The 27,126-nt window shown below is 37.1% G+C and overlaps 3 protein-coding genes across 3 annotated transcripts; 2 read left to right on the top strand and 1 right to left on the bottom strand.

Moving 5' to 3' along the window:
* The first annotated feature begins 9,119 nt into the window (after nucleotides 1–9,119).
* LOC113774671 (probable anion transporter 3, chloroplastic) lies at nucleotides 9,120–15,447 on the top strand. Its single transcript, XM_027319269.1, has 8 exons — nucleotides 9,120–10,015; nucleotides 12,626–12,852; nucleotides 13,197–13,545; nucleotides 13,663–13,707; nucleotides 14,032–14,178; nucleotides 14,505–14,642; nucleotides 14,754–14,787; nucleotides 14,919–15,447. The coding sequence occupies exons 1-8, from the start codon at nucleotides 9,404–9,406 to the stop codon at nucleotides 15,086–15,088; spliced, it is 1,722 nt and encodes a 573-aa protein (XP_027175070.1). The 5' UTR covers nucleotides 9,120–9,403; the 3' UTR covers nucleotides 15,089–15,447.
* A 3,473-nt stretch (nucleotides 15,448–18,920) lies between these two features.
* On the top strand, nucleotides 18,921–20,150 carry LOC113774743. The gene has a single exon (XM_027319352.1). The coding sequence runs from the start codon at nucleotides 19,688–19,690 to the stop codon at nucleotides 20,024–20,026; it is 339 nt and encodes a 112-aa protein (XP_027175153.1). The 5' UTR covers nucleotides 18,921–19,687; the 3' UTR covers nucleotides 20,027–20,150.
* Nucleotides 20,151–20,463: 313 nt separating this feature from the next.
* Nucleotides 20,464–27,054, bottom strand: LOC113774606 (protein DEFECTIVE IN EXINE FORMATION 1). Its single transcript, XM_027319172.1, has 13 exons — nucleotides 26,596–27,054; nucleotides 26,152–26,262; nucleotides 25,677–25,759; nucleotides 25,456–25,573; nucleotides 25,211–25,368; nucleotides 24,138–24,694; nucleotides 23,985–24,055; nucleotides 23,267–23,523; nucleotides 22,274–22,455; nucleotides 21,894–22,177; nucleotides 21,677–21,794; nucleotides 21,406–21,588; nucleotides 20,464–21,241 (listed from the first exon to the last, which is right to left on the bottom strand). Exons 1-13 carry the CDS (start codon nucleotides 26,733–26,735, stop codon nucleotides 20,924–20,926), a joined length of 2,580 nt encoding a protein of 859 aa, XP_027174973.1. The 5' UTR covers nucleotides 26,736–27,054; the 3' UTR covers nucleotides 20,464–20,923.
* Between the last annotated feature and the right edge of the window lie 72 nt (nucleotides 27,055–27,126).

The following is a 27,126-nucleotide window of genomic DNA, read 5'->3' on the forward strand; positions in this document are numbered from 1 at the left end:
AGCAACGGCGAACAAAAGGGAAAAAGTTGCAAGCTTCACCGTGTACCGCCGACCACTGCTCTCAATCATTCATTTATCATGGCGAGGAGAACATAAAACCAACTAGTAAAAAACAACAATGAACTACCAGCAGAATGAGGGCATAAAACTATAAGTTTGGGCATCCAGATCCACACAAAAAGGGTAAAAAGTCGATTAAATAAAGAAAAAATTAGGGCTTTGCATATGACCTGATTTGCTGAGATACTCTAAATATTCCACTTGTTTTAGATTCTTCAAACCGTCTTTTGCCCACTTCTAGTTACCCTCTGCAGTCATTCGGCTTGGTTCTTCCTCGATCGTAAGTAAAAGGCAAAAAATTTTGGCAAACTCAAGATTCAACTTTGCCTTGTACTTTCCACTCGACATAATGGGTTTGGAGGAGAAGAAGGGTGCCTTTGTCCGTTCAGTTATATCTGAGGATAAAGTTGTCATTTGGGTCATAAAATAAACGGTGTGTAAATATCCGTTACTTTTCAGTGGAGTTTGGGTGCAAAGTGCCTATAAACATATTTAGGGGTGTATTGTGCAACTCATATGAGAGTTCAGGGGGTTTTCTGCATTTAACCCTTAATGAAATGATGGGCCTTGCCTTGAGCACACAGTGGGAGGAAAGGTTATCCGAGCCTGGAACTGGAAGGAGAGTTTTGAGATTTGAGACGAGACCCACCCGCCGCTGATTCACGAGATAGATAAGCTCGCCGGCTTCTTCCGGTCCTCCTCGCTGCTCGGTCCTCTCAGATTATGTCGGGGCCCACATTCTTTCGGTTAAAAATCACGCGGGCCCATTAACTCTCATTTATTCACATGGCGTGCGACAGTCAGCGAGAGAGAGAGAGAAAAAGAGAGAAAGCAACCATAGCTGCTGGATGCTGCGTGGTGGTGTGTTGGTGGGGGCACCAGGGTGGAAATTATCATTCAATGACATGTACTACCCCTAATGACCAAACTACCACTGTAGTAATGCTTGTCGCACATGATTAATTACATGGGTGTCTTTTGGTTAAGACATTATTGGAAATGATTAACGTAGCACTTTTTTTTTTATGTTGTGAGTGATGAAGCATATAAAATAAAAAAATAATTGAAAAAATAAAAAGTGTGTTAAAAAATATGTTTGTAATGCACATAAGCAAATTTTTTTTTTGCCAAAAAAAAATACAATTCAAACACGCTCAAATGGCTAAATTTTTTTAAGTAATATTTCGTTTGCATCATAAACACATTTTTTAAATCAATTATTTTATATTTTTAATTACCATTTTATCTCACATACATCACATCATAAAAAGTATTACAGTAATTATTTCAAATAATACACATTGCTTAGGCTCTAGATTCACGTCTGAACCTGCGCGGCTGTGTTTTTCCGCTGTCTTTCCTCATTTGAAAATTTATTAAAAAAATGTATATTCACACGCACGCCCCCGCATACATATAATCAGAGGACACATCTTCTACAATTTTATTAGCATAGAAATTTCATTTGAAATATATATTTTAAAAAAAATATTACAGAGCAATGTAGTATGTATCTGAGGACGGGACAATGAGGCGTAAAAGTGATCCCCTGTCTTCAATCCTTCCCTTTTCCTTCGCACATCCTTGTTCATGGCGTCGCCAATATAAACAAAGCATCCACATTTGTCTCTCTCTATCTCTTATGCTCTCCATGGGGCATCTGAAGTGGGATTTTGTCTTTCCATGTTTGCTTGTTTGTTGTGTTAACCATTTTTCTTTTTGACAAAAACTTTTGTTATCCAATTCAATCCCACCTCCATGTTACACGTCATGTCATCATCTTGCCTAGTTGGACTGGGGGTGTCAAAGGTTCTTTTTCTCATCTCATTTCGTAAAGCGCTTACATCACACAATTGATGACTGGCCCGATGTGTTTGGATTGTTTTCTATTTCACTTTATTTAAACCTTCTTATTTACATATACTGATTTACTTGAATCATCAATATATTTTTTAATTATCTTTTTTATCTCACATATATCATGTCAAAAAAGTGCTACAATACTTTTTTCACAAAATTATCTCAAATAATTTACAATCCAAACACACTAATTTTCAATAATTATTAGTTCTATCGTTGTACGTTGATGCCTTAGGCTCTGTTTGAATTATCAGTTTTTTAGGGTGTTTTTAAAAAGTTTATTGTAACAGAGTTTTTAGAGTATATTTTGGAATATTTAAGAGTAGTAGAGTTTTTAGAATATATTTTGGGATATTTTTTAAATATTAAAAAAATTAAGACTACTTTTTAGAGTATTTTTTAAAATTTTTTATAGTATTTAAAAAGCTAATTTTCGAAAAACTCAATGATCCAAACAGAGCCTTATATTTGTTATTTTAGCATCTATACTTACTATTTTAGTGTGCATAACATGCGGTGGCAACAAAATTGGAAATGGCAGATATCCGAATCTATCATAAGAAAACAAGGGCAAGGGGATGAACAGACGGGGGCGGACATAGGAAAGATGGGCAATGGCAGCCGCCTCCTAAATGTTTTTAAAATCTTTCCTGTAATTTTAGTTGTCAAATTAGAATTATATTACTTTGATTCCTCCTAAGCATAATTATCAGTGGTTCTTTATGTTGTTTTGTATAATTTCTTTTTTTCTTTTTGATAAAGTGTCCTATACCAAATTAACAAGTAGTTTCCCTACAAAAGTTTCTATTAGTATCTACTTTACCATACAATCAGCACTACTTTTGAATAACAATTATGAAAACATTAAGTTGTCTTTTAATCAAATTTCTTGTAACAAACCAACTATTAATTGATTTAATTATTATAACTTTAAAAAGCAACTAAGGTAACACGGTATATGTTACATAATTTTAAATGATTATGTATATATATGATACAAATTAAAAAATTTTAACCATTATTTTGAATGCCTCATATTGTTAGTAAATAGAATGGTGCAGTTTAATTTCACCATTTTTTGTATATATTTTTCTTTATTTTAAAATTTTTCTTATCCGTAATTTTAATCTATTGAATTTTTATTTTACATTTAATATGCTTTTATTTGTTATAGAACTTTTTGTTTTCCTATTATATCTTTGATGATACTTCCTCCTAAACTAGAATTTTGGGTCTAAGCAGAACTCGTACTATCAAAATTCTCAAAACAAAATTAATATGTTTGTGACATAAGCAAAGTAAGTAACATTTTTGGGATAATTTTGCTCTTTTAAGAAACTCACTTGTCTTCAACTTGGTCGTGGGACCCAGACAAATGTGATATTCGATTCTGGCAGTCTATCATTGTCTGCCTTTCACTAAATTATAGTGCTAAAGTTGAGACAAAGAAAAGGAGAGAGGAACTATATGCAATGCTTTATTTACGTACACGCTGATTTACTTGGATCATCAACACATTTTTTAATTACCTTTTTATTTCAGATACATCATATCAAAAAAGTGCTACAGTGTTTTTTTCACAAAATTATCTCAAATAATTTACAATCCAAACAAATGGATGTTTTTAACAACGTACATGCATCATGCATGGGGGAAATTTGCAGTTTTAATTGTTAATGGATGATGTTTGTTATCAACGTACACAAGTCAAAGAAAAACTTTTGTAGGTTGAGTTTCAAAAGGGATCTTTCTGTGCTCATTGGAGCGTAGCGCATTGGCATTGGACATGATGGTATCACTCAAACAGTCTCAGGTCCGTTGCACCGTTTTAAGGGAGTGGTTTGGCAATAGGCAATCGGGGCCTAAGTGTTAAATTTTGAAAATTTGTAGTTAATTTGAAAAAATATTTAAATGTAAGAGGTGTTATAATTGTAGTTGCGTGTATTTACACAGCAACACAAGTATAATTTGAATGTGTCAACGAGTATTCACTGAATGCCTATTAAAAAATAAAAATAAAAAGGCTTATTAAATTCTTTCAATTCAGACAAGAACTTGGAAAGAATCATTGGAAGGTAAAATAAGAGTTTATGATTTATGATTACTCTTTACATATATACTTCTTCGAATTTTTGATTAATCATCGAACAAATCAGTACGGGAGTGTTTGGATACCTCAATTATTTCAAATAATATTTTACTTGCATCACAAACACATTTTCCAACCTACCTTTTTATATTCCCAATCACCTTTTTATCTCACATACATCACATCACAAAAAGTACTACAGTAATTATTTCAAATAATATTTCAAATAATACACTATCCAAACAAAAAAAGCATCATTTTTCCACGTTTGCAATGGTATGGTATAAGAAGCATAGGAAAAGGGGGAGGAAAAAAGAAAAAGAAAAAGAAGGAACAATAGACGTCTAGTTTTGGCATAAACGAAAAGATAAAACGTCCCCGAATTTTGCAATTGAAAGTTAAGTTTCTGGTGTCTTAACTTAAACCAAACTATAATTGATTGCGAATTGCGATGGATGCAAGTGCCTTAGAATCAATTAAGGGATCAACCGCACGCACGCGTGAAGGAAAGATTCCACAAATTACGCTGCTGCCCAATAATGCTGTCTTATTATGACTTGCTAAATAATCATGAGCCATAATTACATACGGGAAATATTCCTAGTTTACAAGGTCCTCAGGGTACACACACAAGAATGCCAATTTTTAAGAGCTTCTTATATTGTCAAAAAAAAAAAAAAAGAGTGAAAACCAGAACAAAATGGTCTGTAGACGCTAGCGTCCCAACAATAAGCAAGCGACAGCTTTTTCTCGATGTCCTGGCGATCGATCTCCTTGTACAAAAGAAGACTCGAAAAAGAAAAGATGATAACAGATGGCAAAAAGGAGCAGCCAAATGGAATTTGGTATAAAGCGCAGCGCCGCGCCGCGCCTGTTTGTTGAATTATTCTGCAGGCCTGCAACCTAAGTAAGTAAGGCCAACGTCGAAGCAGGATTCATGAACCATTGATGCTAAAGAGTTCTTTAAGGTAATCATGCACCGTGTTAATTGTACATGGCGGACGACAAATTTTTTATTTATGTTGACAACGATGCTGCTGCTAGCCCTCTGTCATATGAATGAAACTGCTCTGCCGTTTGTAGACTATATATATATATGTATATCCCTGATGATACATAATAGCTTCTCACATAAATAACCTGTTCCTTATCTACTACACAGTTAATGATACGCGTCTTTGAGGGAATCCCAAGAAAGGATTTAAAGTTTGGCATGTTACTAAAGCCAGACAAAAGGCACAAAAAGAAACACACAAATGGGTAAATTCCTAGGCATACCTTCTTAGGGATTTCATGATATTCCCTAGCTAGCGGATCATAAATTTTTGGAGTGTAAACATGATTCACTGACATGCTTTTGATTTTTTTTTTTAAAAAAAGGGCTTTTTCTGCAGTTATAAATGTATCACCTAGCGCATCTAAATCATCAGCCTGAGCTTATAGTTTTCAAAAAGCGGAGAGAGCAGGAGAAGCAGAGGGGGTCATTTGCTTTCCTTTTTCCTTTTTCTTTTTCAAGCTAAAGTGAGACCAATGGGTTGTAAAGGATGTATGTGAGATAAAAGCAAGCAAGTCTTTACTTGCACTCGAGAGATTCAACACCTGATCTTCAATTTTCTATCCAGATGGAGCCCAATTCAGTGAACTTGATCGCTGGCAAATCATCTCAATGGTCGAAACACAAACACAGCTCCCCCTCCCCCTCCCCCTCCGGTGCGCAGCTGTGGACAAATCGCATTCAAACGTGGGTTCGTTATACCCACGGGCTCCCAAAAGCCCACATCATGGTGCTACAATAACAATAACGCTGAGGATTGATCAGACTTCATGGAAAGATGGCTGAGATGATCATTCATGACCAGTAGTTGCTTTCTCCCAATTGAATATACGTAACACTCGAGCATCAATTCAAACCGAAGAAGCGTCTGACCACGAAAGAAACCTTCCGCGCAAGAAACCGTCCCAAGTGACCTTTCCTTGCTGATCAGTGATGACCCCCCCCCCACCCCCCCCTACGATAAAATTGTGAGTACCTAAAAAGGGGCCAGAGGAAAGTAACTAATTTCTTGATGCCATATTAAATTAATCCAAGAACAGTAAATTAAACTTATACTCCACTGGAAGAGATGCCAAATTTGGTTAGGAATGAACACGAAGGAGAGGTGGAAATGTACAACAATTAAAAAAAGAAAATAAGAGAAATGAAGAGGTGAGAACCAAATGGCATCACAGTATTTGAGGCCCAAGCTTTAACAAAGCAGAGTTACCTAGGCCCAATTATGCTGCATCCGTATGGTCTAAGCCCAATAAGTTTTTGAAGCCGTTTGACTACTACCATATCAATGGATTCAGTCTAACCCAAGACAAGAAAGCAATTCACTCGTTGCTCTCTTGTTACGTCTAATGTGGGCATTCGGAGTTCTTTTATCTCCCAACCACTGTCAGATATTAGATAAGTATGTCGTAGACGTAAATCAAAGTGATGTAGCAACCCAATCCATGGTCATGGTGGGGACTTCGATGACCACGTCAATGCCCTTCCCCGCCTTTCTTTTCTTTTCTTTTCTTTTCTTTTCTGGTTCCTTGTAAATTTTCCTGATATCGTGCGCATTTTGCTGAAATAAATATCGAAAGTGACAGTAGCTATCCTTGTATATTTGTCACCCCAGATCCCATTTCATATTTGTACACTCCCTCTTTCTCTTCCCCACCTGACCTGGTCGGTCACCCAGCCCACCAAAACCGACCACCGCTAATAAGCGTTGAAGCCCATTTAGTGATATTATTATTATGCAACAAACCCCTCACCAAACCTGATTATCCGGATGCCACGTCACCACGATATCCTTGTCCACCTCGATTTAGTGCAAGTCGCACGGTGCAATGAATGGTTTGGATCAGGCCACGTCACTTCACTTCGACTTGAATAGTTAAATTTAAAATTTAAAAAGTTAAAATATAGAATGAGGGTCATTTATCAAACACCCCTAAATGTGCATTCAATGTTACGTGCTACATCAGCATTATTAATAAGTGAAATTACGTAATTTTGCATTGGACAAGAAAAATGGACAGAAAAACTGTCTACCAAAATCGACCACCGCAAATAAGCGTTGAAGCCCATTTAGTGATATGGGATAAACCCCTCACCAAACCTGATTATCCGGATGCCACGTCACCACGACATCCTTGTCCTCCTCGACTAGTGCGAGTTGCACGATGCAATGAATGGTTTGGATCAGGCCACGTCACTTCCCATCGACTTGGATCGTTAAATTTAAAATTAAAAAAATTAAATAATAAAATGAGCTATTCAGATTGGATTGAATTTATGTAGCCAAATTTGGACCATTAAGAGCCGATGACGTTGGTTAATTTGAGTTGAAGTTTCTCGAAAATATGCACATATACAAGATCTAAAAAAAAAATTATACGGTAAAACCTCTATACATTAATAACGTTGGGATCATATAAATTTTATTAATTTAAAGAGGTATTAATTAATAATTTATTAATTTATTGAGTGTACTTACAATTAAAAGAGAAACTCATTTAATCAACTAAAGTTTTATTTTTATTTATAAAAATATGAATTATTCTATTAATAAAAAGAGGTTAATAGTTTAAGGGATATGGAACAGTCCATATCCACTTGATTTTCAAGTATAATTTAATTTTATTACTTTGCAAGTACAATTAGTGCACGGAGAATCGGGGATTGAGAGGGTGGTTGAATGAAATAACGGGATTAGGCGGACGAGCACAGGGCTGGTAACGCTTCACGCAGGCTAAAGGCGCTAAACTACTCTCCCTGATTCTTTGCTTCCATAACAAAAAAACAAAAAAAAAAAACTGCCGTCCCTGATCCGAAGCCAAATTCTAAGCTAAATTCGTTTCCTGGGTAGTTGAAACTTGATACTTGACAGCTACCCGCCCACTTGAGTTGGTGAGGACCAAACACCCAAGGACTGGCCATGGACGAGTATTTAGCACAAATGATCCGTTTGGACACGATGTTGCCACAACCAACCACTCTGTTGCTATCAGGAGAGTTTTAAATCTCTATCTAAATGCAAGTTGAGGAATTAAATTCCTTAATTTGTATTTTACTATTCAAATTTTTTCGAAAATTTCTTCTATTATTTAAATTTTTCTGAATTTTTTTTTTGCCAGCGGGTGCATAAACATCAGTCTGGATCAGTGTTGGCTTACCGGATTTCCTTTAACAAAAAAAGAAAGAAAGAAAGACACGATGTTGCCACATCAGGCGACCCAATGTTTGGAAGGCAAACTGATGAGCAACAATATGAAGATACCAAAGGATAAAATACAGTAAATTCACCCAAGTTTTTTCCTCTTCCTGCTCTCTTTTCTTTTCTTTTCTTTTCTTTTTTCTTTAGTTCAATTGAAACACAGGCTTCTCTTATGTTTCATTTGATGCGCTTCATTTTGTTAGTTTTCAGCTAGCTAATTAATTGAGAGAGGCTGATCCATGCTGCTAAAATTTTACTTGAAGCTAATGTGCTACTTACTTAAAAAATTACCCTCCCCATTGGTCAGTCACATTAATTGTCATTAAAGATCTAGCCAATTAAAGAAAGAGCCAATGAAAGAAAGAGCACGCACATCCGCTATTACAGGAGCTCTTTGCTCAACCCTCGACGAGTGGCCGCGGAAGCATAAACTTTTCTTTTATATATGTATCAAAAAATGGATTTTCTAGATGTTTAGTAAAATAGTTGCCAAAAAAAAAAAAAGTTTACCGCTTAAAGGTCAACTGCAACAAGAAAGACCTATTAAAAAAAAATAAGGGAGACAAACGGTGCAATTGAAAGAATAAGCTGGGACTGGGAGAACAAAATGAAAGTTCAGGGGGATTTTACCATATTTACACACACACACACTGAAACTCATTTTAGCCTGTTATGTACCTGTTTCACTAACTCGCAACATGCGGTTGGTTGCCGCATCCCTGTAGCCGGCGCCCGGCAGTAAATAAAGAAGATAGGTAAGGTTTGAACTTTTCTTATATTAATATATTAATGACGGACGCGGAGGAAATTGGACATTTTCCACGCCATGTTCTGTGTTCTCACCATCTCACCAACCGCGAAACCATCTTCGTCCTGCCTTTGTTCATCCCTTATATGCTAGTATTATGATTCACATCATATACGACTCCGAAGACCATTTGGAGGCCCATCTACTTACCACTCTTTCGCGTTTCTCACAGCCCACCAACCCGTTTTCATTTTGCAAAGTAATTTCATAAATGGTCTGCTTAAATGAATGCATAACATTCAGCCCCCCTCAACCTCATCTCACGGAACGTAGCAATTAGATGCATATTAGGAGGGGTGCCGTAGAATTATCCCATACCTAAGCTAGAAGTAGTATATGGTAGTCATTTTATTATTAGCCATAACTCTAGCGCAGAGATTTCTCACTCTCTCTCTCTCGCATAAACACAGGCTAATGGCATCCGTTAAACCTACTAAATCTTGTCTGCAGCATTACTCCAATCCAAAGTTCTCTACGTCAGCCCATTCTCATTCCGGCTTCATCAATTACAGCAAAACCCCATTGCGATTCCAAAGAAATCCAACATGGAGAAAACTCTCGTTAGAGGACGGAAGAGAAGAGCAAGAGTTTAGAAGAAGAGGAATCAGAGGCACCTGTTCTTTGGAAATCAACAATAGTATTAGCATCAGCCATATACACAACAACACTAAGAAGCAGAGAGGAGGAGGAGGATGCGGTGGGGTGGTGAGGTGTACGGCAGAGGGGATAGAGAGGGGACTGCTGGTGGGGGGAGGAGGAGGAGGAGGAGGAGGGGGGAGAAGTCAAGAAGTTGAGGGGGGACTGATGGTGGCAGAGAGGTTCAAGGTGGTGGCTTTGGTGGCTTCCATCATGTGCCTATGCAATGCTGATAGAGTTGTCATGTCGGTCGCCATTGTCCCATTAGCCGCGCAACACGGCTGGAGCAGCTCTTTCTTGGGCATTGTCCAGGTGACCCCTTCATCTCCATTCGTCTTTTCTTTTCTTTTCTTTTTTTTTTAAAAAAAATAATTATATTATACTATTGCTTTCACCGGCATCTTGTTTTCTATGGCTCAAATATCTTCTTCATTTTTTTTTTGTCAATAATCGAGTTAAATTCTGCCAGTCCAATTGTTATCCCCTTGAAATTTAGTAGCTCCAGAAGTAGAAGAGAAACCTGAGAGAACGAGAGATGTGAGGAAATGCTACTTACCCAACGCGGCGGCAGTGGTGGTTGGGGAAATAGCAAGTTTCTTGGTTGTTAGGAGTTAGGACTCGAGAGGTTAAAAGGGAGGAAAAAAGTTTTTAAAAAAAAAAGACTAGATGAAAAGGGTTTGCCGTCTTTTGAAGCCGCCAACAAACCCTAATTGTGGGTCCTACTCTTTAAGTTTTGTGTCAGAGTCGGAGATGAAGACCGGGAAAGGAAGGACACATACTGACTGTACGACGATGGTGATGGTGATGATCCGATGATCAACGTTTTCTATTACTAGCAATTTGGTCACTGTGGGCCATGGGAAGAAAGGTTCTCTCTGCTCTCTTCCCTACCCTCTTCGGGGAACGAGAGGATAACTGCAACTGCCCAACTTAAATGGCCGGCGCCGGACCAATTTTTTTTTTTAAAGAAAAATAAAAAATGATGGCGTATTTGGGCGGGCCCTTGGAGAGGGTTGGTGGATTGGGTAAAGCGTATTTGGGAGTTGGGACACGTGATATGACATGTCATATATATGTTCGTAGGTTGGTTCATTACTACTTCGGGTTTCAATTGTCGGTAAGTAAAATTTGAGAAGTGGCCAGTTGTGCATATGTTTTTGTGTTTTTTTTTTCCAACTCATTTTTCAGTTTAACTCACACTAACAAAATTTAATCAGTAGTCTTCTACGTACCAAAGTAGGAATACTCACCCAAATAAATTCGCATGCCGTTTCAAACTTTTCCTTCTATTAAACGAATGATCGGGGGCCAGATGACTCATCTTTTTGATAAGTTAGGCTGTAGGTTGCTTGTACCTGGTGGCTTAGATTCTTGATGGAGCCAATACCAGTTACAAAGATGAGCTAGTTTGATTGCTAGGCTTCCACTCGCAGCATATGTGTAAGAGTCAATTTTTCTGATGGATAGATGACAATGATATGTAATGCTATGGTCCTCCTTTCATTCTATTGGGGGCTGGATGGCTACTTTCTCTTTCTTTCTTGTGGCCTATGTTTCATTTTCTTTCATTGCTTTTCCACTTTTTCTTTGGAAGAAAAAATTAGCAGCAAGGTAAATGAGTTTAAAAAAAAAAAATGTACGAGTTATTTTTTGAGCTTCCTGAAGAAGTAAATAGCGCCGTGTGACCTAAAGGAAGTAAAAATGTGGAAGCTCAGTGATATAGGATTTCTGGTGTTTATTTAACAACTCCCTTGGGTTGTTTGATCAAAGCTCTTAGCCAGGGCATTTTTGTGTGTTCTTTGATGCAATTAGAGAGTTTGTTTCCCGGAAGCTTTCCAGTCTGTGTAAAGCCACCTTCCCTGGTGTCTCTGTGGATCTTAATCTTCTGAAGAGAGATTGGGCATGTAATACTTCAGAAAGGTGCAGGGCTAGTGTTGTTTTCTCCAACTTCATTTTGATATTCACAAGGTGATGGGAAAAATAATTGTGACACTTGCACTTGGTCATTGAAGGGAGCCCTTGTATGATGAGCTAAGGCCGCAAAACTGTGATGAATTAACTGACATGATTATCCTGTGTCCAAGGATCTGTCTAGGAGAGCATTGTGCTTTCCATGTTTGTTTTAGGAGAAACTCTGACGTTGGGTAAAAAGTTTTGTCCTGTTTGTTATACATCTATATATCCACATACTGATATTTATTGTTTGGATTGAATGGCCTAGGAGGCCTTTGACTAGTGGCTAAGATAGAGGTCCTAAGTTCAATTCCCCTCCTCCCTCCCCGCATCATAAATCCCAGCCTTCCCCTGCTAAAAAGGAATTGAAAACAATAATGTTTGGACTGAATATAAAATTTTTTTACTTGCACGAGGAATACCAAGATCAAAGCTGTCTGCCTTCAAAAACTTCAGATGATGGTCAACGTGTATCAGACTACTTAGTTTTTTCATCAACTTTTATAATCATGTATGTTAAACCTGGTGAGAGACCTTTAATTTCTTGAGATAAGCAATTGACTTAGGACTTCATTCATCTCTGTTGGAAAGCCTCCTGTACAAATTGCAATATAAATTCCTGTTTGAGATGCATTTACGAGTAAATAAGATATCAAAAAGGATGCTGTCATGTGAGTTTTGTGGCTGAAGTTTGCTAGTGGAAATTCTGAGGCGCTAGACCTAGATTGTCTCATTTCTTCTTGCTTAGAAAAATGATGTGGGCTTGTATTTTTATTTTTATTTTTTATATATTTCCACTTATAATTCCTTAATCACAATACATCGCTGCTCAGTTGGTGGGAAATATTTAGTGTGTGGACCCACACCATATGAGTCCATGCACTTAAAGGACACTCGATATAGTGGAGGTGGTCTTTCAAGGTAGGTAAAATCTGTCTTGATAACACACTTGTTATAACTTGGCTGCAGTCTTCATTTCTGTGGGGATACATATTTTCATCGGTTATAGGAGGAGCCTTGGTGGACAAGTATGGAGGAAAGAGAGTGATTGCTTGGGGTGGAGCCCTGTGGTCGCTGGCCACTCTCCTCACACCATGGGCTGCAAATCACTCCACAGCAAGCCTCTTGGCCGTACGTGCTTTCTTTGGACTTGCTGAAGGAGTAGCTCTACCCTCAATGAACACTCTTTTATCAAGGTAATGCTAATTTTCCCTTTGGTATCTGATATAGAAGGTTAAGTTCGGGAAGAAAATGCTGTGGTTCTTTCTATAGTTCTTGAATATCCAGCAACTGCAATGAGTTCAACCACACATGATTTTGCAAATGTGGGATTTTATTAGACATTCTGTATTTGAAATGTGTATTCTAAGGAGCATTTTGCTGTTTGCTTGGTAAGCTTTTTAGGAGAATAAAGCTGAAATTTCATATAGCCAATAATCCCTATTAGATTCTCTACTTCTAATCTAGCAGCTTTTAATTATGACATGTAAACCACCAGCATGCTATCTGATTTTTTTTTAATCTGTTATCTTTTTTACAGGTGGTTTCCAAGCCATGAGAGAGCTACTGCTGTTGGTATATCTATGGGAGGATTTCATCTAGGAAATGTTGTAGGCTTAGTACTAACTCCTCTATTGATGTCATCCATTGGGATTTCTGGTCCGTTCATCCTCTTCTCATCTCTTGGACTACTCTGGCTGACTACATGGGTATATCGTGTTACAAATGACCCACAAGATAGCAGCACTATCAGAAAATCAGAATTGCGTTTGATACAAGCCGGAAAATCTGATTCTTCGGCAACTAAGGGCAAGCTTCCACCTCTAGGCCTCTTATTGTCAAAACTGCCCGCATGGGCTATTATTCTTGCTAACGTTACTAACAACTGGGTAAGCACCCATTACTTTCTTATGTATTCTTTTTATTTCTCTTGGAATTTTGGATCTGCACTCTGTTATGATTGTTTGGACTTGAGGTATGAATCTGAAGAATTCTATAAAATGCAGGGATACTTTGTTCTGCTCTCATGGATGCCTGTGTATTTCAAAACTGTGAGTTCCAAAACTTAGGTTTCTCCTTGTAAGATTTTTCCTTGCCCTCTGATTCAGTGTGCCTTCTTTATTTTTCTTTCTGGGTATGATATTCTGATATCTTGATGAGGGAGCAAAGGAAAACTAATCTCACCAAGCCTTTCAAGGTGTTGAAAGGATTCTTTAGTATGAGATGGTTACCATTCTCACTTACTTTCCATGCCTTTTCTTTGTCTCTTCGGACCGAACTGCATTTAGTCTCTACTTTGATTTGCAGCCTAACCATGTTAAAGCTGTCTGTAGATTGTCCCTGCTGTGTTAACATAGCTAATTATTGTGCTGAAGGTTTTTGGTGTGAACTTGAAGCAAGCAGCTTGGTTTAGTGCAGTCCCCTGGGGAACAATGGCAATTTCAGGCTACATTGCTGGGGCAATTTCAGATTACTTGATCAAAGCAGGATATTCATTGACATTAGTCCGAAAAATCATGCAGGTAGCTTTATTTTCTTTGAAGATGATCTAGATTTTTATCAGTGCCCAGATTGAAACTTAAATACTTCCAAGACTTGAGTGAACTCAGAAATAAGAGGACTTAGGGAATGAATAGACGCCCTATACTTGATTATAAGTCAGCTTCTCTTGTTGAGCGATTGCAGGCAAAAAAAAAAACGAATGATTTGGGTTTTAGTGAATGTTTAAGGTCTACTGAAATTTGTTGGATGGCATCCAATGTTAATTTTCTCATTTTTTTTGGAAAATTCTTGTTATTGTATGTTTTATAGATGTTATCTCCAACAACATTTTTCTTTGCACTGTCAGTCCATTGGTTTCATTGGGCCTGGAGTATCATTGCTCTGTTTGAACTTTGCCAAGACGCCGGAGGTTGCAGCCGTATTCATTACAGCAGCGCTGAGCCTGAGCTCTTTTAGTCAAGCTGGCTTTTTGCTGAATATGCAGGTAAACTTGAATATGCATAGTTTGTCAGACTGAAGAATTGGAAAGTTCAACAGTTGCACTTTAGCGTCAGTTTCTCAGCATTTAAACTGGCTTTTGTGGTTGTTTTTCTAGGATATCGCCCCTCAATATGCTGGATTTCTTCACGGTATGTCTATGAAACCACTCCATTGATGCCTTGTTCTGATACATTACCTCTGACACCACTCCGTTCATGCCTTATTCTAATTCACTTTGTGTAGATCGATAATTTGCTCCTTTCTTGATGAAAATTAACAGGGATATCAAATTCTGCTGGAACTCTGGCTGCAATAATCAGTACAATTGGAACAGGATTCTTCGTGCAGTGGCTGGGATCTTTCCAAGCATTTCTAACCGTCACTGCGTGTCTGTACTTTGTTACCACCATATTTTGGAATCTTTATGCTACTGGCGAGAAAGTCTTCTAGGCGAAGCAGCTCCAGTATTCATACTCCATTATTCATAGACTTGCCAAAATGGTCTGGCGAGCAAAGCATCAAAACAGATGTAAAGATTTTTCCCCAGACTTTGTGTCGAAAATCATTTTGCTACACAGAAGAATTCTATTCTATTGCCTCAATGGCAATTATTGTAAGGTCATACCACATTAAGTCTTGGAAGAATGCTGATAATTTATTTTATTAATTTTTTTTTTTCAGATTTTGGTAGGTGAGTTGAAAGGGCCTAGGTTGTTTCTAGTGACGTTGTATTATATGTTAGAGAAACTGGACTGCCACCTTGTCAATAGTAAATTAATGAAGATGTTTATTCACCCATTTTCCCTTAATTGTTGCCCTCTGATTCCTTTTTTTTTTTTTTTGGTTGAATCAATATTACTAGATTATTATAGACATTGTGATGGCTCCTTTCTTGCTGCATTCGTCTAACTGGCAAGAATACACTAAGTTTAGCTACCTGACAGAGTTGGCCAGGCAGGTAATTACACGAGTTTTTGGTTAAAATAATCTACTTTTCAACAAATAATCCCAAAGTAATGCTCTTTCAGTTTTTATTCCCTTATTAATCTAGTTATTGCCATGTCGACTCCCTATCAAAGGAAAAAAAATAACTTGTAAATCTTTTGTTTAGATATTACACAGTTTTTCTTTATTTAGTGCCTTAAGGACATTCTGTAAACAAATTAAAAAAGGAAAGTGGATCCATAATTAGTGTTTTAAAATTGTTGATCACCCTCCAAATTGCAATGATTTTGCCGAAGAACCTTTTTTTTTTGCTGCCATTATTCCTCCCTAGCTTTATTCTTGATTATTATATCACAAGTTCCTTTCTTTTTTTCTTGTTACTTGCAATTTTTTATACGGTAGTCTCCTAACTTTGTAAATTTTAAGAAGTTTGCAGAAATTCAAATTGTTTGAAGTACGAGTAATCATTTCAAGATACATAATAATCATAGTTTACGTGAACTATAAAAATTCCACCATAAGGGGAAAGAAAATTTGAAAAAAAAAATTCTCTTGCATTTTTTGACTTATCAAAAGAGAATACATCCCAAAAAAATAGGAGAGAGAAAATATAACTAGGTCAGTGTTAGTATCAAAATTAACACGCTATATGAGCCAATCTAATGTGAGAAACACTAATTAACTCAATAATAGATAGAGAAATATTTTTTATTTATCTTTAAGATTGTACATAAGTAGCAAAATTTAAACTATTGAAAAGTTATTAAAACTCTATTGATGTAAATTGTACCTCTTAATATAAGATGGAAATGTGAATACTTTCCATACTCAAAGTCCACATGGCAACAAGTAGGTTAACAAGGGAAAATATTTTGAAAGTGCATTAGTTTGGGAATAGTTTTAAAGAATGAGGTTATTGTTGAAATTTGCAGTAAGTTCTCATATTTGTATTTGGCTGCTAAGATGGTCTTTGGGAGCCAAGCTCCAGAAAAATGGGTATTAAGTGAAGTATCGTTCGTGAAAGCCAGCTTATGAATTAATAGTTGGGTTAACAACACTTTGCCCCTCTGAAAGTTGGGGTAATAATACCTTTCCCCACTCAATGAAAATAATAGGCACTTTTTCCACTTGAGATATTTTGTGTGGTATTTGTGGCAAGCATTCCGTCTGCAAAATATAGAAAAATGGACTGCTTAATATGTTGACAATTTTACCCTTATGCTATTGATAAATAACAAAAATTTATAAAGTTAATTTTATATAATACTAATAATATATATACTATTACAGTTGGATGTATGACATAAACAAATTTTGAATTTCAAATTTAAATTGAGATAAGTTATCATGCATCTAATAGTGATGGTGTATACACTGTCAATATATAAAAAAAATAATTCAGATTTATAAATGACATTTTATTGAGAAAATGGAATGCTTAAATACGTTTTACTCTTGCGTTATTGACAAATAACATACTCTTATATTGTTGAAAAATAACGAAAATTTATAATGACATTTATTGAGGAATGTCAGTCATATATAGCACCAAAGGTTTTCTTCAAAAACAACATACATTTTGGGGTGTTCAAACTTGGAAAAGTCAACCGATCCAATTTAGATTGGATACCAGTCAAATGAAAATCGATAAAGTCAATTGATATCTAAATTTAAACCTACTAATATATTTCATGGATTAATGATGTTATAAGTTATAGCTCATGCTTCCATAGGATCAATTTGACTAAAAATAAAATTACAAGATAAAGGTAGAATTGTCAATAGATTTAAGTAGACTTTTTTTTTAACATTTTCAAATGGAATACTTGAAACAAATACCGTGAAATATTCTCAAGTGGGTAAAATGCCTATTATTTTCATTTAGGGGGCAAAGTGTTATTACCCCTAACTTTTAGGGGGCAAAGTGATATTAACCCTTAATAGTATTATATAATCTAGGGATAATTTCAAGGAGGTTTCTAACAATTAAAGACATCTTTCCTAAAGTTTGAAAAAATTACAGTTATCTCCATTGTTGTTATGAAAAGACCATGATAGCCTTTATAAACTTTACAAATTTTAATAGAAAATGAGTTAAGAGAGAAAAATAATTTTTTTTTTGTAATAGTTCTGTTGCGCTTGGATTTTATCTCAATAACGGGTGGTGGGATAAAATCCAAACCCAATAACTTCTTTATCCTAAAACTCTAACATCATTTAATCTAATACATTATACTTCATTCCCAATTTCTCTAACCAGTTTTATTAATCAATTTACAAAAAGTGGACCAACCGATTGGGGAGGCATTTGTTGAATAAGTATTTTAAAAAATTACTTAACAAGAAAAAAAAGTCCAAAGTACCAAAAAAGAATACTTTCAATTCAGGTTTAAATTTTCCTGTAAAAAACTGAACTTTTTAGCATTTAAAGATTCGACAATTTCCGCAGGACCAAGAGATGGTGCTGAATTAGGAGTGTGCAAAATCGAAAATTTTCCATTTATCGATCGAATTCGAATTGAACTCGGAATTTTCGAAATTGGTAATTCGGAATTCGGCACTGAAATCGGAATTTTCGATTTCGAATTAAGCGAATTTGGTTTGAATTCGGTAATGGAGTTTTTGAAATCAGAAATTGAAATTGAAATTTTCGATTTCAATTTCGTTTTATAATATATACATATATTAATATACATTTATTTATATATATAATAATTTTTTTATTTCATTTTCATTTTATAAATATATATCATAATAATAATAATATTTTTAATATAAAATTTATATTATATAATAATATATCTAACAAAAAAGAAAAAAAGGAAAACAAGGTTTTTGAATTCGGTGAATTCCGAATTTACCGAATTTCGAATTGAATTCGGAATCGGAACTAGTGAATTCGAATTCGAAATCGATCCATAATTCCTATTCCAAAATTCTGAAAAATTTCGAATTCAAACTTTCAAATTACCGAATTCGAATTCACCCATACACCGTACGTAAGATAGGAGAGAAACTAATGAATCAAAATCGAGAGTGCATATTTAGTCATATTGAAAGGAAAGTTTGTCAACTATGCAGAATTTCACTGCGGGGTGATCCCATCTCAAGGATTTTCTTGATTACTGGTAATGTCCAATAATGTTGACGGAGGGGTTTGCTGGCCGACAGGCGACAGCACATATCCTATAGTTTTTCACACCGGAGAAAATGTTCTGAGAAATACTCCGCGGTAAAAGGGGAATTAGAAGGGGGGGAAAAAAAAACTACAAGAGATCAAAACGTCCCAGGAGGTAACAAGAGAAAAGTCAAATAGATAGGGTGAAGTGGACAAATACGGGACAAATAAGATAAACGATATGCATATAAAACAGGAGCGAGCTGGTTGGAGAGTGGAGAGCAAAGAGTGACCAAAGGCCCAGGGGCCAATCACTTGGAATTTCTGCTGTGTGGGAGTGTGCGTGCAATCACACGTCTTTGAAGGAGTGATATAAACAATGTTGATCCCTGTTGCGGATGGGATCGGGATGAGACTTCAAACCTCCTTTGTTCTCTTCATAGATTATTGCCACTAAATTCTTTGAGACGAAATTGAGAGAGCTACCATCCACCCTTGAAACCCCTAACCTCACCCACCTTTCCTTTCCCATTTATATGTTGAGTAGCTTAATTTCTCCAACATCCCAAACAAACAGTCGAACTACTTGTAATCAGTGGGTGGAAGGATTCCCTCCCTAGCATCATCTTGCCAAATTCTGTTCTACAAAATATCGGTCAAACCCTATTTGCTCTTCGTCCGTATCGATCCAAAATATCATCTTGCATCCCAGCCCCTAACCCAATTTTAGCTGAATATCAAATCAACCTTTTTGGGCATTTCGGCAACTCCCAAAGCTTCGTTGATCTTTCACACTGGAATTGAATCAAACTTCCAGCTGAGATTGGAATTTCCATTGCAAAACAGTTTTATCGAGGTACACTGCAGTAAAAGATACTATCTGATTTGGGTCTGTTGTGGGCTTCTTTCCATCTCTTCCATCGGAAAGATCGATCCTTTTTCCCCCGCAGTTTTGATCCGGGCTGATCTCTGACTGCCTTCGAGGTATGAATTTCCGAAGCATGGAGGAGTTTTGGCTGTTTTACATGAATCAACACTCGAAACCAGCCACCAGGCGTTGGCATTTTGTGGGCACACTTTGTAGCATTATTTGCTTGATATATTCAATGCTTTTCAACTGGTGGTTTGTGATCCTTGTGCCCTTGTTGGGATATGGCTTGGCATGGTATAGCCATTTCTTTGTGGAAGGAAATGTTCCTGCAACATTTGGGCATCCCTTTTGGTCCCTTTTATGTGATTTCAAGATGTTTGGATTGATGCTCACTGGTCAAATGGATAGAGAAATCAAGAGGCTCGGTAAGAGGCCAGTTCTGCAAGCTTACTAATCCATTCCGATTTTCTATTTTACTCTTTTCTTCCGGTATGGTTCACAAAACCGCTTGTAATTCCCTTTCTCGCGTTCAATCTAATCTTAATTTAGTTCATTCAGCTGCCGACTTACAACTGAAATACTTCTGTGTTCGCTAATTTGCTGCAATCAATCTTCCGCCCTTTTGCAAATTGATGAATGTTTTGTGCAAACTCAATACTACGTTTTCACATTTGCGGAGGGGGGTTCATAAGCGTTTCTCAAATTGCATACACGTTTTAAGGTATTCAGCTTAGTAGCAGCGAGGAATGATTATGAATCACTCGTCCTTGAAAGCACTAAATATCCCTCCCAAACTGGACAACTGGGGTTCGACCTTTACATCTTCAAGAGTTATTTCCGTGGTGTCTTTTACTTTTCTATTCAACGGAGAGACAGAAAATGTACTCTCTCTTCAGAACAAAAACGAAAATATCCAGCGCGCCTTACATTTCGCCATTTCTTGCAAATGTACCACTAAGTTCAACAATTAGTAAGGGAACGAGACTATCCTAGCCCGCGTCTCAGCCAGTCTGCGGGTATCCGTATATCCAAAGAAATGGAAAGCACGAAGTCCAAGCTGAGACATACATGATGTGAATGAACATTCAATTTCCCAGTAATTCCTGTTCCTAAGTAAGTATCAAAAGGGGAATTACATTTGGACATGAAGCTCCAAAGCCTTTATCCTGCTTTTCTACAGTGAGATGTATTTCAGGCTTGATTCAGGTGACCTCCCTAACATACTAATATGGTCTCGGCTCCATGATATTACATCTGTGGCGAACTTTGGATAAATATCACATTTCAAGAGTCTTGTGTCCGGCTGTATTAGCAAAATTGTCTATCATCCAATATCAAAAGTAGCTTAACATCACAAGTCGGTGTTCCGTGAAAATGATGGCAGTGGCATTCCCTCCTGTGGACGGAGAATGACAATGACACCAAACATCCCAAGCATTGGAAGGACTAGAAGCCATTTCAACAACTTGTAATAGTGCATATGGAATGTCAGGGCGAAGTCATCAGAAAAATAGAGCCCATTCTTGTCAACCATTTCCACCACAACCATCCCAGAGGTCCTCACCCCTACAGTTGGAAGCTTTATCCTATGAACTCCAGCACGATCAAAGACATGGTTTTGCTTAATCGTCCTTTCCCCTTGGTAATTACCAGGAACCAACAAGCTTACCTGTTCAGATGTGTGTGAGACAAAGACAGTACATAATGGATAATAATGCAAAGTAAATTTCATGGACCTTTTATGTTAGATGCTTTAGAATATGAATGCAAAGTAAATTTCGTGGACCTTTTGTGTTAGATGCTTTAGAATATGAGACGGAAGAAGCCACTCACCGTAACATTGTAAGGACCTTGATATCCAGATGGAATCCTGTACCCATCCACAATCTCCATCTCGACCCAGAAACTCTTACCTTCTTCATCTCGGAAAGCCCTCGATGATGGAGTAACGTGGATTCCCTCGCGATTGGGACGGTATGCAACATTGTTCCTCCCCTGATTATGTGATCTCCAAGCCTAGGAATGCACAAGAGCAACTCAGATCAATTGAGTGCAAGGACAGATGGCAAGAAGCTAGCAACAAAATATTTCGAATGTATCCAACCTTGAGAGGATGATGGGGAGCAGGAGTTGAGAAGCAGAAGACATTTCCATTCATTGTTGTGACTATAAGATCCAAATCATCTCCACCATCCACATTATCAGCCAAGACCATGCTATATCTGTTCCCCAAAATGGACCAAAAAGAACCAGAAAATGCAAAAGTTTAGTAAATTACGAAGAAAGAAGTTTGAAGGCCTCAAGGAATGTGGTTGTCTTACGAAGTTTCACCAATATCCACCACATCCGCACATGATGTCGGTCCATCAATAAGATACATATATCCATCAAATGAAGTTGTAACAATAGTAAGCCCCTTCTTCTTTTCCCCTCTTTTGCTCAAGTCAACCAGAAGTACCTGATTCATCACTCTACCATGAGTTCTATATGGATATGGCCTTACAAAAGATCCATCCTTGCCACTCAGCACATATATATTCCCAGATAACGTCGGAACAACAACATCTGTATGGCCATCCCCATCCACATCACCCACACTCGCTCCCTGATTGAAAGGCAATCTTTCAGCATGTCAATGAACTATGAAAATATATTTGAATCTCATTAAGCTGAAGACATTGCAAAACAAACTGAACCTTACCTGTGGAACAAGGCTCTTAAGATGTTGTTCCCATATTTCTTTTCCCTGAGTAGTCCATGCAGCCACATTCCCATGTGTATCAGTAGTAACAATTTCAATCTTTCCATCATCATTAATATCAGCAGCAATGACTGCTCCTTGTATTTCAGCCATTTCCAGAGGAAACTTCACCCTCATTTTGCCTGAGTACAAACTAATCAATTACAAAGCAACACAACAAGAATAATAACAAATGGTTTTCTCTTCTCTCTCATTCCCCCTCTGATATGCCATCCAAGCATATACCAAAAAACATTTACAAGAATAAAGAATAAGACAAATGATCATCAAACATGTAGACAGCATGTCCCCCCATCAAAACACACACACACTCTCTCTCTCTAGGACATTTTTAGCAGCCCTAATTCTCTCTCATATTAGACAACCGGAGCCAAAGCATCTAATTCATTTTCTTCAGGTAACCAACTGGAGAGCAAGCATATGCAAGCATAAAACATGTCGAATTTTGCCAAAAAGTCGTATGTTTGCCGGATAACAATGATGACAAAAAGAAGACACGAAAGAGGAATAAATACCCACAGAGCTTCTTTCCTTTTCTGATGTTGGGATCAAAGAACAAGGTAAAGGACACAGGCCAGGAGGGAGAAAGAAGAATTTATGAGTGAAAAAAGAAGAAAGTTTTAGGGCATAAGGAGGAAACTGTATCAAGAGCCACTCAGAAGTTCCATATTTGTTTATATTTAACTTTATGTATACAGAAGTCAATCACAATATCTTTATCTTTCAGGAGGTTCCATTAGCTTCTTTCAGTCAATAAGTGTTGGACAGACAATAACCAACGACACACAAAACCAATTTATGTACATGAAATCAACGTGAAACCCAACCATCAATGACTAAAATGGAAAAAGCAATTAAGCAAGGGACGTGCATGACAGATATACAACTGTTAAACAACTATAGGTTTTAAGAGAAAAAGAATCCAAGAATTACCCTTGTGATCAAATACATACAACAATCCATAAGAAGTTCCAACAAGAATGTCCAAATTCCCATCACCATCCAAATCAACTACAGTTGGAGAAGAATATATATAGGCACGAAACTTTCCATTCTCTGTACTTAGGTCCAGTTGTGTACTCCATTTGACCTGCTTTGTGTCTAGATTGAAAACAACAATACCACCAGCAACATATTTACCAATGTCAATGCCACCAAGGTCCTTTGAATGCTCTGGGTTGTCATAATACCTGACATCTTAAAAACATCAGCTGAAACTCATGCAGCCAATATCCACGTTTTCCAAGTCAAAAATAAAGCAACGTGCAAAGGGCTAGTCATGAGCAAACACATGTTGAAAATTTCCTAGAAATTGAAGAGAAAGAGAGCAAGATGCCTGGAACAAGTTTGCTTAGACAGAGAAAGAAACAGAGGTGCCACTACATCATGCATGATATAAAGCACATTCCAATGTTCTAAATTTCCTAGAAGGCTAGATGTAGTAAAAGTATGACATCTAAGCGATAAAATTCTTAGCAAATTGAGCAATAAAATACACTTACAGCAAACGTTTGAAAGTTAAATTCGACAAGAAAATGAATACAGCAGTATACTATTGAAAATTTAATTAGCTGGAAGGACTTTAATGAAAAAATATACACACACACACATGCACACAAACATACATGGTGTTATACGTACAGAAACTTACTCACGGTCAAAGAAGTAGGAAACTGCAACAACCATCTCTGAGGTCCCATCATTATCAATATCTGCAATAACCTGATTGGCAAGAGCAAAGTTCAATTTCAGACTAAAATCTGCCTCATCATATGGGAAGAAGCTTTGGTGCTACCAGACTTACAGGAGTGCACAAAACATGTGCATCAATATGCACATAATTTTCTAACATTTCATGCTGAGCTTCAGTCCACTCCTCTTCTCCCCACAGATTTCCATCAACATAATCATCATAATCATAATTATATTCATCAGCCAGCTCATCGCTATCTCGGAACAATTCAAATGATGAATCGGCTTCTGCCTCCAAACCTCCATCATTTTCCACGGTAGCCACGTGGACTCCCTCATTGGTTTTTGCTTCAGATCCAGAGACACTCTCCTCGGAGCCTTTTGAGACATTATCTTCCAGTAGCCTTCTGCTAGTCTTTGAACCATTTTCACCATCGCTAACTTTCTTGAATCCAGAACCCAATGAAGTCTCAATCGAATTATTTAGCATTTGAACATGTGGATCTGTTTGGCTATCATTGCTTTGCTTTTGATTTGGTGTATCAGATAAGTTTATTTTATCAAGTTGAACTTCTGCGACTGTAGATTTTGTAGAGTTTAATTCTTCAATGTGAGCTTCTGATGTAGTAGGGTTTGAAGTGTTTGCCCTGACTGAACTTCCATTGTGCTCTACAAGGATATATGGAATTTAGTATGAACTTTGTGGTTCAAAGAAGAATAAAAGTCAAAACACTTTAGGCAGGGGAACCAATCAGAATTACCCAAAACATGGTCAGGCATGTACTGGTATCAGGGAAAAAAGAAAAAAAAAAACAAATGTCAACAATTTCAAAAGATGAACATGAATGTTCAAACATCTAATGTTAAGAGTTGTGAGAAGATGTGTGGAGGAAATAGAATGAGGCAAAAGAATAAGTACATGCAGGTTAATGAATAGGAAGATGATAATGCATTTACAAGCATTCTAACCCACATATTGGCATCCATCAGCTGGTAAGCATAATAGAGATTATCCCAAAGAATTGGTAGCGCATACAAAGAAGTCTGCCAATCAGACCTCCTTTTGAATCATCCAAGGGAACAAAAAGGCCCCATGCAGAAGAAAAAGGTGAATAAAAAAATCATAAAAAAAAGCACCACCATCACAAGCATTACAAACTACTTTCAGAAAAGAAAGTGATGTACGAGTTATTGATTCCATAAGCGCCTCCTGGATCAATAGGTCATCATGAACATCTGGATGAGAACGGTCCACTGGGTCTTCATGCAAACCCACATACCAATCCTTTTTAACTTTCAATCTAGGAATCTCTAGCTTGTCTGACATCATGTAGCCAGAAACCCTGTTTTATTTTCCACATTAAAGCAGTGAGCCCAAGGCACTTCATTTATAGGTGCAATAAAAGAACCATGACAGATAACAGATTTACCTGAAAAAGAGCACCTCACCATTGTAGGTGGCCAACCCTATTTCTCTCACACCATCCTTATCAATATCATATAAAAAAGGACTGGAATGAACAGTTGACTGGTGGAAAGCAGGCCATCCTGGAGAATTAGTCTGAGCAAGTTATTAAATTCAACACAGAAACATTCTGGCCAATATAGCAACACAACCAACTAAATTTCAAAAGCACAAATAAAAGTGTACCTGGCATTTTATCTCCATCAGAACCTTCTAGGACTTCTAAGTAGTGAACAAATGAAGGAACAACAACATCAAGCTTTCCATCACTGGAACATACAAATAGAAATCAAACTCAGCATTCAAAATAAACAGGTTCTGCTCGCTTACAAATAGCATGGATTCCCACAAACTTTCTTCAAATCTTATTCATAATGGCATAGGCTAATCAGAAGTCCCTTTTTCCAACAGATTCAGTTTCCCTACTCAATATTCATAAGACATCTTTTTACTTTCTTGTCATTGACTCATGATATCTTCTTATAAGTAGATGATAGCCCATCAATAGCCAACCTCCCAATTAGCTTCTTAAAGTTGTGCTTTTGAAGATGGCAAAATAAGAAAAATATGGACACATAGCAAGCACTTCACTGAAAACAAATTTTATTGAAGCTAAAATCAAATTCCTTTTGGAGACAACAAGCTGCTTCCATTCTTTTACCTGTTGATATCAGCAATCAATGGTGTGGCATATATACTGGAGCTGACTTCCGTTTGCCATCTTAGCTCCAAATGCTGAGGGCACTGCGTATTCAACAGCTCACTCTCATCCCTAAACATGACCAGACCATGAAATGGAAACTATTTAAGCTGCCAAAGTTCTCAAAAACCAGGTTTTTACAGCGTCATTTCCCCACCATACAGCAACATATCTTCCATCAACAAATTCAATGAAAAACCATATTGTGAACTTTAATATCCAAATTCAACAATCCGGAGCACACATACTGTCTGTTTCCCCAGATAAACATCACAATATAACTAGTATCCAAGAAAGTGCCAAGCCAATCGAGCACATGACAACAAGCACCCGACGATGAAAATTATCGGAGTCCACAGAAGTCTTAAAAAAAAAAAGTGAATAGAGTAAAAGAGGTGGACTTACAAATTGGGATAAGCAACGGCATCGTCAGTAGCCTCTCGCTCTCGAAACTTGTTCTTCTTTGTTTCTTCCGATCGCAGACCAGCAAAATAGCAATTAAAGAGCACAAGGTAACATAAAAATAATAAAACCCTAATCTTCATGTCAGAATCGCTTCGTTAAGCTGAAACTCTTCGATTTTAAAACAATTCACAGATACATTGACTTATAACACAGCCTTCAATCTCCAAGAAAAGAAACAAAGATATATGTTACCAAGCATCAAAACCATAAACGATGTGGTCGAAACCTAAAGCGATCAATCGCTTGATTTTTAAATAAGTGGCTTCAATAATTCAGGGGCAGTGCGGTCGGGCGGAGTGTCAGGCAAGATAGAGCGATGCCGATTTGGACTTACATTACACGAGTCCAACGTTGACTGGCTTCTTCTCCGGTCACTTTTCAGTTTTCACTCAGAGCTTCAGCTCCCTGATAATTCTAGAATATATTATTCATATTTCGGAATTTTGGGCCATTTGACTCGTACGGTAGCGC

This window comes from Coffea eugenioides, chromosome 6, assembly GCF_003713205.1.
Source record: "Coffea eugenioides isolate CCC68of chromosome 6, Ceug_1.0, whole genome shotgun sequence".
In the NCBI taxonomy this organism is placed as follows: domain Eukaryota; kingdom Viridiplantae; phylum Streptophyta; class Magnoliopsida; order Gentianales; family Rubiaceae; genus Coffea; species Coffea eugenioides.

What these genes read in the sequence shown, in the direction of transcription:
- LOC113774671 (XM_027319269.1), top strand. Translation starts at nt 9,404, where the DNA reads ATGGTAGTCATTTTATTATTAGCCATAACTCTAGCGCAGAGATTTCTC. An exon ending in CTTTCTTGGGCATTGTCCAG is followed by an intron (nt 10,016 to 12,625) that starts GTGACCCCTTCA and finishes ACTTGGCTGCAG; the next exon opens with TCTTCATTTCTGTGGGGATA. An exon ending in ATATGCTGGATTTCTTCACG is followed by an intron (nt 14,788 to 14,918) that starts GTATGTCTATGA and finishes GAAAATTAACAG; the next exon opens with GGATATCAAATTCTGCTGGA.
- LOC113774743 (XM_027319352.1), top strand. Translation starts at nt 19,688, where the DNA reads ATGAATTTCCGAAGCATGGAGGAGTTTTGGCTGTTTTACATGAATCAA.
- LOC113774606 (XM_027319172.1), bottom strand. Translation starts at nt 26,735, where the DNA reads ATGAAGATTAGGGTTTTATTATTTTTATGTTACCTTGTGCTCTTTAAT. An exon ending in TTGATTGCTGATATCAACAG is followed by an intron (nt 25,760 to 26,151) that starts GTAAAAGAATGG and finishes TGTATGTTCCAG; the next exon opens with TGATGGAAAGCTTGATGTTG. An exon ending in GCTTATGGAATCAATAACTC is followed by an intron (nt 24,695 to 25,210) that starts GTACATCACTTT and finishes ATATCCTTGTAG; the next exon opens with AGCACAATGGAAGTTCAGTC.